The 8458-nt window shown below is 40.8% G+C and overlaps 1 protein-coding gene across 8 annotated transcripts in view; it reads left to right on the forward strand.

Annotated features, from left to right (window-relative positions):
- Positions 1-8458, forward strand: part of pdlim5a (PDZ and LIM domain 5a) — a 107164-nt gene that overhangs the window by 30636 nt on the left and 68070 nt on the right. For all 8 annotated transcript variants that reach the window (XM_080765148.1, XM_080765146.1, XM_080765150.1 and 5 more), the window contains one exon: positions 3822-3973. In XM_080765148.1, coding sequence (XP_080621274.1) covers positions 3822-3973 — 152 coding nt within the window. The remainder of the gene's footprint in view (positions 1-3821; positions 3974-8458) is intronic.

The following is an 8458-nucleotide window of genomic DNA, read 5'->3' on the forward strand; positions in this document are numbered from 1 at the left end:
GTGAAGTGGTCTGTGTGGTCTCTTTATGTCAAAAGAAACAAATTACCTCACTAGGTTTATTCTTATTTTTGGCGGAGTAGTTCTTTGGTTCCTCTTGGATTTACTTTGTGACCAAGAATGGTCATGGCGGTAGAGATGGTTTGTGGTACTGTACAGTAAAGGGCATCAGCAATTTAACTACCATTTTGTTTAATGATGAAATACTGTACAGTACAGTTGCTGTAAACATGAACATATAATAGAATGAACAATGAAACTGACTGTTACATGTAGGATGAATTTATAACACTGATCGAAATGTCCCTCTTCTTTTAGGCATAGCAACTCTACCAATAACGTCAACAGAAAACAGCTACCCAAGTGATGCGAGTAAAATCAACAAGCAGTATTGTAGTTCTCAGTAGCCTACTTCCTGATGCAAAGTTGAATAAATACAGCACACAAACGTGACCTTCGTACTAATACTCCTAATACACAAAAACTAAAACAAATAACTAATTTCAGGAAGTGGGGCACAGGCCAAGTGTTACAACTTTGATACAATGAGTTGGCGTCATGGGGAAAGAAAGAGGGATACAACATGTGTTTCATCCTACTTACATTTCTAAACTTGTCTGTGTCGTCCAACCTTAGCCAAGTGATAAGAATGGATCTGGTTTATATGAGGTACTTACACACGATGTTGCTCTCTGTGACAAGGCCAACAAAAGGGCTTAAACTCCCTGGACAATATTAACATTGGGAGGAGAACCGTGAGAAAGAATATCAAATCAAATCGAAGCACATGCTGACAAACAAACAAAGCAAAAAACAAACAAACAAAAAACTAAGGTTGTAACATACAGAGTTTATTATTAACACCTGTACTACAGGTTCAATACACACAGAGAACAGAATCAATATGTTTGCATTCAGGACCAATCATAGTATGACTGCTAAATGTTGCCACAGAAGAGTTAAATCTTACAAAATCTGGTCTCCCTTGCGATTTTGGCGCACTTCTATTTATGCTAATTGAGTAATTTGTGCCACATGGAATAAGTGGCACTCATTCCACAAAATGGTACAACAAACCTTTAGGTCTCACCATCGGAGAACTGGTACGATGCTTCTTATTGTGCACACGTGCATGAATTCCTGACTGTTTTTTCATACCCATCATGCCATACTGAATGGACATTCGTTTATCTTGAATCTGTTTCAAATTAGCGAGCTTCCTCCAGAGTGGAAGTGCGGCAGTTGTGTTTTAGATGCTGGCATTTGAAGTACGCCACAAAAATCACGCAGGACATTGAAAACCAGTCACCAGAAATGAAGTGTTTTTGCGTTTTATGATGCATGGGAGCAAAAGTTTTGTCTGGCCCGTAAATGTGCTTTCCCCAAAGCTCATAAAGCTGGCATGTGTTTGTTGCCTCCCTAGCTTGGCACTCAGTGGGCAGCAGGTCCTCATTCCTGCCTGCACTGTGATAAAGAATACACACACACACACACACACACACACACACACACACACACACACACACACACACACACACACACACACACATTGAGCTGGTGTTAACTAGCTACATACACAATACATTCTCACTATTATGTATTCCCAGGAAACTCATTCACTTAATAAAGACAACATTCTGTCTAACCACACAACCATACTTACTACTTAACCAAAACTAATACAAATGGCTTTTGTAGGCAATATAACCTTGTTTGTTCATTTTTATTCTCTTCCCCATTCCCCATCTCTCCAGATCTTTAATAAACAGAAAACATAATCCCAAGGCACCCGTTTTCTCCTTATTGGCCTATAAATGTAAATTGTAAATGTCAAAACCAGCTACATTTCTAATGCTCTGGAACCCTTTCTAATAATAACTGAGAAATTAAGTGTGTATTGATGATATAAGTAACCATGTATTTGTTTATAATGGAGCTTGAGTGAGTTTACTGTGAGTTTACTACAAATGCCTATTTCCAAAACATATAAAACACTATTGTTTATGAGAATGTTATACAAAGACAGTTTTAACACTGTACACTCATTGCGTTCAATTCATACAAATGACGCAAATGACACTTTACTATAATTAGATTAATACACGATAATCAACACTAACACTTTATTTACCCAAATCAAATCATAGTACAACATACGATTTCAATCAAAGCAAGTACGGCAGCCGCATAAACAATAAGTTTGCCTCTTCTACAAAAAGAAAACTTACAAGTTAGTTACAGGGCTGCATTCTGTCACACGTGCCAAGCAAGCTGTCATTCTCTTGTTGTATTATTTATTTCTCAATCTCACCACGGAGTAACCTCGCGTCTTGGAGGACAGTCAAGACGGGCAGTGTCAGTAGACCAATCACAGGCAGGCGGAGCGTTACCATGCCTATGCTCGGACACAAACGGAACTCACGCTTTCCCAAACCCTGCTGTGGGTAAGAGCTAGCCTAGCTAATAACCTCAATCACACTGTCGGCAGGCAATTTTTTTTTGCCAACAGCTGATTCGGTCTGGTTTATTAGCCAGGCTAGGTAAGAGCACTTTTGAACTTCCTCCCCAATAATAACCTGTAGGCCCATTGTGACAGCAGGTCATAAAGAAGAAAAGAATAGAAGGTAATTCAAGGAAAAGGCTCTTGTTATTAGACATGCATCAGTGAAGGTAAGCTCTTACCACATGGCAGACAACCAGGTCTGTCATTAGAGGTTACACCACATGCTTTTGTTACAGGATGGTTCCACATAGCTTGTGATTTAAAAAACAACAACAACATGAGTGATATGAGAAACCTATAAGCTTGGTGCTAAGTTCCAATAAAAACTAGCTGACAACTATTTGGGATTTTCTTTTGTACATGTCCATGTTGGTATGACTATCCATTCGGAACCACAGACTCTAGTGGGTTTCCCACTGGGGATGCTGGGGGTGCTGGGGGTGTGTTCTCTCCTCCGCGTCATCAGTGCTCATACACTAAGTGGAGTTGGCAAAAGGGCCTTTTTGTGTGGAGTAAGTTAGCTCTTATGCCAATCTTAGCCAATCAGGATGGAAGATGGGAAATTGTGCAGATCCGTGTTGATCACATGACTATGGAGATAGTATACCGAATTGTGTGATGTATGGATAAAATGTGTACGAGTTATCTGCATAAATGTGTTTTGCCTAAATCGGCCACATGGTGGCACTATAACAGGCCGTTGAGGAATATTTGGGTCAGAGGTTCGTTGTTGGCATCCAGGGAGTGTGTGTGCACAGTTTGGCATGGATCGGGCCAACGGTGCTGGAGATTAGCTGATAACGGACGGACGGACGGACGGACGGACGGACAGACGGACGGACACATGGACGGAGTGCAAAACATACTCTCTCCCCATGCCTTCGGCCTGGTGGAGATAAATTAATACTGAAACCAGATATAATCATTAAGGAAAGTTTATGCATGTACTACAGCATGTGTACTATGTAAACTCTTTATTTCCATTTTTCCAGCCATTCAGTTGCAATTTTTTCTTTTTTTTTTAAATAATTTGGGGACCCCCCCAAGGGGTCGCAACACACGGGTTGAGAACCCCTGCATTTGATAATTGACACTGGGTAAAAAAAAGAAAAAATAGGCAAACTTTCATGCCATAATAGGCTGTCATTCAGTGAAAATAGCAGCGGCTATTTTTGCCATTTGATGTATACATAACAAAGCATAGTAGGCTTAAAGGGGTCAAATTCACGTCAAATGAAGCTGTGGTCAGGGATGATGATAATGAAGCTGGTGTCAGGGATGATGATAATGGCACTGATGAAGGTTCTGTTTTGTTCCCCAGCTGACAGATACTGGTAAAGCAGCCAAGGGTGGTATTGCTGTGGGCGACTTGGTTCTGTCCATCGATGGCATCGCCAGCGAGGGCATGAACCACCTGGAGGCCCAGAATAAGATCAAGAACTGCACCGGCGACCTCAGCCTCACCCTACAGAAGTAAGAGAGGAGCACACAGGCACACTGTTTACTGTACATGATATACAGTACCACTCCCCCTGAATGTCATTGCAAAACGCCTCGGAGACAATTGCAGCAGCAGTTATTTACTAGGCTGAAATAATATATGAAATGCCAGAGGATCAGAAGCCTGAAAAGAGTGTACATTTTTAGATTAGATTTGACATAGAAAGTTGAAATTTTACATTGTGAGTGTGATGATTTAAAATGTATTTAATATCACAGGGTTAACCAATGATACAGACACATTCACTTGGCAAATATTTTACTTGTGAACTGCATGTACAGGTTGTGCAGTCACTGAGACCATATAATCTCCATGACCATGACAAAATGAAAACATCTCAAATCACATACTGAGCCCATTCAGGCATTGTGCTCACTGTTCATTATTGTTGTGGGAGTTCATCTTAGCTCTAACACGCTACTCCACCATTCATTCTGGTCCATCCCCCATTCCCTAAGGACATCTGGAAGGGAGAAGTGACTGATATCACTAAAAGAAAGCATCACATATGTGGACCACCCCTGTTCCCCAAGGCCTTCACTATGCTGGGTAGGGGTAGAGAGAGAGAGGGAGAGAGAGAGAGAGAGAGAGAGGAGGTTTATAGCAGTTTTCTTGTGGTCATGTGGTTTGAATTGTCTGGTCATTTTTAGGACTTTTCTTTGGCTTTAGTATTTATTTGATATGACAATAACAACTTCACGCCCGGGCTCTGTCAGAGATGACTGCGTAGCATGCGACTTAAAATACCCCAAAATGTCTACAAACCTAACCCACAACTCTGACCCTTGTCAGTCAAAGAGTGACATTTTTACTAAAGCATGCAAGAGAAGCTCCCGAAGTGTAAAGACAACAATAAATGGGACTAAAAAGTATGGCTTTAAGGCTGCTGGTAGTAGTGCCTAAGCGTCTAATTTAATCATCAGTAGAGAGAGAGTAGAGAGGCTAACTGAAAATAGAATCTCATGCTGATGCCTACAAAATACATGGATGTACAGGACTCGTAGTGCAAAAAGTGTGTGTGTGTGTGTGTGTGTGTGTGTGTGTGTGTGTGTGTGTGTGTGTGTGTGTGTGTGTGTGTGTGTGTGTGTGCACGTGCACGTGCGTGCGCAGTGAATGAGAGAGGTCTACAGTCTTGTTTTTATGAGAGAAACAGTTCTTAGCATAACAGGGCTAAAGAACACATCCCTAATACATTATAGTGCAAGGCCTGTGTTTTCAAGTCTGCCAGAACCAAACAGCAAACCAATTTTCCATGACAACAATGTAGAGATTCCACAACCGTGGGAGCAGTGCTGGAGCTGGAATTATTTTTGCATGATTCACACTCAAAAGCCCATTCAAACATGTAGTACCGGTAGGTGGATTTCAAGGTTTGAAGCACTGACAGCACATTTATCCGCCATAATGTTGCAGGTCATTGACCTAAAGCTCCGATCCGGGATTTTTCTTCCACTTATTATAACGTCAAGTTATTTTATGTATTTGTTGCATTTCAGTGGGCGGTAGTGGGTACAGACTAGGCCATAATCAGAAGGTCACCGGTTTGCTTCCTTGCCTGCCCAAGTCGAAGTGTCCCAGAGCAAGACACTTAACCCCCCCACACCACAAATTCTAGCATCTTATCCATTTGGCTTTGGCACATGCAAGTCTACAGTGTAAAAAAAATGAAGCTACAAGTGAGCAATAAGCAACCTGCATGAGTAACAATGGCAGTTGCAACATTTTATTGCGAACGCAATGAGCACTTACTATGAGACCTAGCAGATCATGTCTGTCTGTCTGTCTGTCTGTCTGTCCGTGTGTCACGCTTTTGTGCCCATATATGGAGCTGCTTTGGGGACTCCTTATATGGTTATGGCTGAGTCATGGTGACATGACTGTGATGGCGTGGTCCAACTTGTGCCCATATATGGAGCTGCTTTGGGGACTCCTTATATAAATCTTTAAAAAAACCAAATATGTACGAACTGCGTTCGCTTCCCGCGTTTGCACGTCTTACTGGTTTCATTTGCATATAAAGCTTCATTCATTTTGTACTTATAGGTTACATAGGTTACATATAGCATGAACATTGAAAACGGATGTTTAATCTAGAAAAGGCCTTTTTGTTAAAACATTTCACTCAACTGCAATATTCTTAACAGCTTTAAAACATCACGCTATATTTGTAATATTGCTCATTATCTTTGCTCATGGTTTTATCAAATGCATCATTGACCAGGACAAGAAATGGTGGTTGTTAATTTGAAATGGAGGACGTTTGTTTTCAGCTATTTCATCAGGGTGCTAAAAGACGTGCCAAGTGCCGGTGTAATTGAATAACTCTCATGTAAGGGTGAGCTTCATGGGAACCCGTTAGAGGATTATCTGTTCTGCATTGCACCGTGCTTTGTGGGAGACATCAGCCCCTTGAGTGTGTTGAATCACTACTGCACATGGCTTGTTTCATTAAGTGCCATCATTATCTTATTATGGTCTCTGACTGTGACTAGGCGGCCATCCAGGGCTAGCTGACCCCAGTTTCTTCAATCTTCAATTGGAACACGTTGTGTTGCTGCATATAGACGCCAATCCCTCCTGTCTTTACAATGTGTGTTAATATCGGGTTATGGATTTGCTGTGTGGCATTCATTGGGGCTGAAGACTGACAGAGTAATGCCTAGGTCAACATCTGGACTTTAATGGGTGTACATGTGTAATGGAAAGAAACAATCTGTTCCACCGTTTCGGTTCAGTTTTTATAGGCATCTCCGTCTCCTTTTGCCTTCTGCATGCTCCTTCTGATTGGGTTTGTCAGCGGGTCAGACTGCAAAAGGAATGATAGCAGTGGAAAGAAGATAGGCGTGCGCGTGTGCGTGTGTGTGTGTGTGTGTGTGTGGGGGGGGGGGGAGGGGGGGCACGTGTCTGTGTGAGACAGTTTGTTATGCCTTTTCCAAATAAAGGGATGATTTAGGTAGGGGGAAGGGATGGGGGGAAAGACGGGCTACAGATGTGAGAAAGAGAGAGAAAGAAACAAAAATTGTAATGTTGCTGCTTTTGACTGTTGTGATCTACGTATGTGCTCTTTCTTTTACGGAAAGTGTGTTTTAAATACACTTTTTTATAGAGTTTAGGTGCAGTACAGCGGAGCCATATATATCATGCATGGTATCAGCAACAACAGCTTTTCATATGACTGGGTCTCTTCTGGCTCCAAAATTATGGAATGCACTTCCCATTAATAATAATAATAAAAATATATATATAACGCACTTTACTTTTGAAGCAAATCTCAAAGTGCTACAGGCAGAAATATTTAAAAGAAAAATAAGAATAAAAACAGTTAAAACATTCTGTGGACAACTAAGCAGCTTATAGTATAGTATAGTATAGTATAGTAGTATAGTATATATGTATAGTTTCATTATATAGATATTCCACTGTTACGTTCTTAGCTTACGCATGTTTCATGATAATTACTTTTGTATGCGATTACTTTTTTGCTCTGGATTAGAGCATCTGCTAAATGCCTGAATTTGTAATTGTTTGGTGGTTTTAACCAAATATTACATATAGATATTTGGTTAAAGATCTGTAAGTACAAATTACAATAGGCCTACATATTTCTGAAAATCAAAGGCAGTTCACACTCAAGTTAGCCAATCAAGTCTTTTAGTTTGTGTCACTATTCATTCAATGCAAATGCAATCTGTTTTACAAAGACAAACTAGCCTATTAGCTTTTGTGGGCTAATTGTTTCTCTTATTGTGATGGACTGTAAAATCTGAAGAGATACAGGAGTGGCAGTAGCTCAGGGGTAGAATGGTCGGTAGAGCAGCCGGATGCAAGGCTCCCTCAAAGTCAGTGTCCAAGTGTCCTTGAACAAGACTCTGAACGCCTAGTTGCTCCCGATGTGCAGGTTGGTGCCTTGCATGGTTTCCTCTGCCATCGTTGTATGAATGTGCGTGAATGGGTGAATGTAATGCACAATCTATGTAAAGTGCTTTGGATGAATGCATTATATAAATGCACCATTTATCATTTAAACAACACAGCACAGAGGTAAGAGGAAGTCTGGTGGGATTCATTCCTTGGCCAGCCTGTGTGTTACATCATGTGATACTGAACCCAAACATCTCATCCACTGTCTCATGGACAGGGACTCTTAAATATTTATGTAATAGGCAACATATTTCATTCTTTACTCAGATTCATTCATCAGAAGTAATTCTCTTTCTCAATTTTTGGATTTTTATTTATTTATTTTCCCCCATGACCCCCTCTTCTTCCCCTTTCTCTTTCTTTCTGGATACAACAAAAAAATAGAGCTTGCACAAAAACAAGTTTCACGCACTGTTTTACACCTGCGTCAATAGAAGTGATTCTGATTCAGTTTGACTCTACACCGCTACACCGAAACGCTTTGCTGTACATAGATTTGTTATGCCCAAAATAGGGAAGCTAAGTGGTTAAACCAC

The sequence above is a fragment of the Protomyctophum bolini genome, assembly GCF_963924005.1.
Source record: "Protomyctophum bolini genome assembly, chromosome: 6".
NCBI classification, from domain to species: domain Eukaryota; kingdom Metazoa; phylum Chordata; class Actinopteri; order Myctophiformes; family Myctophidae; genus Protomyctophum; species Protomyctophum bolini.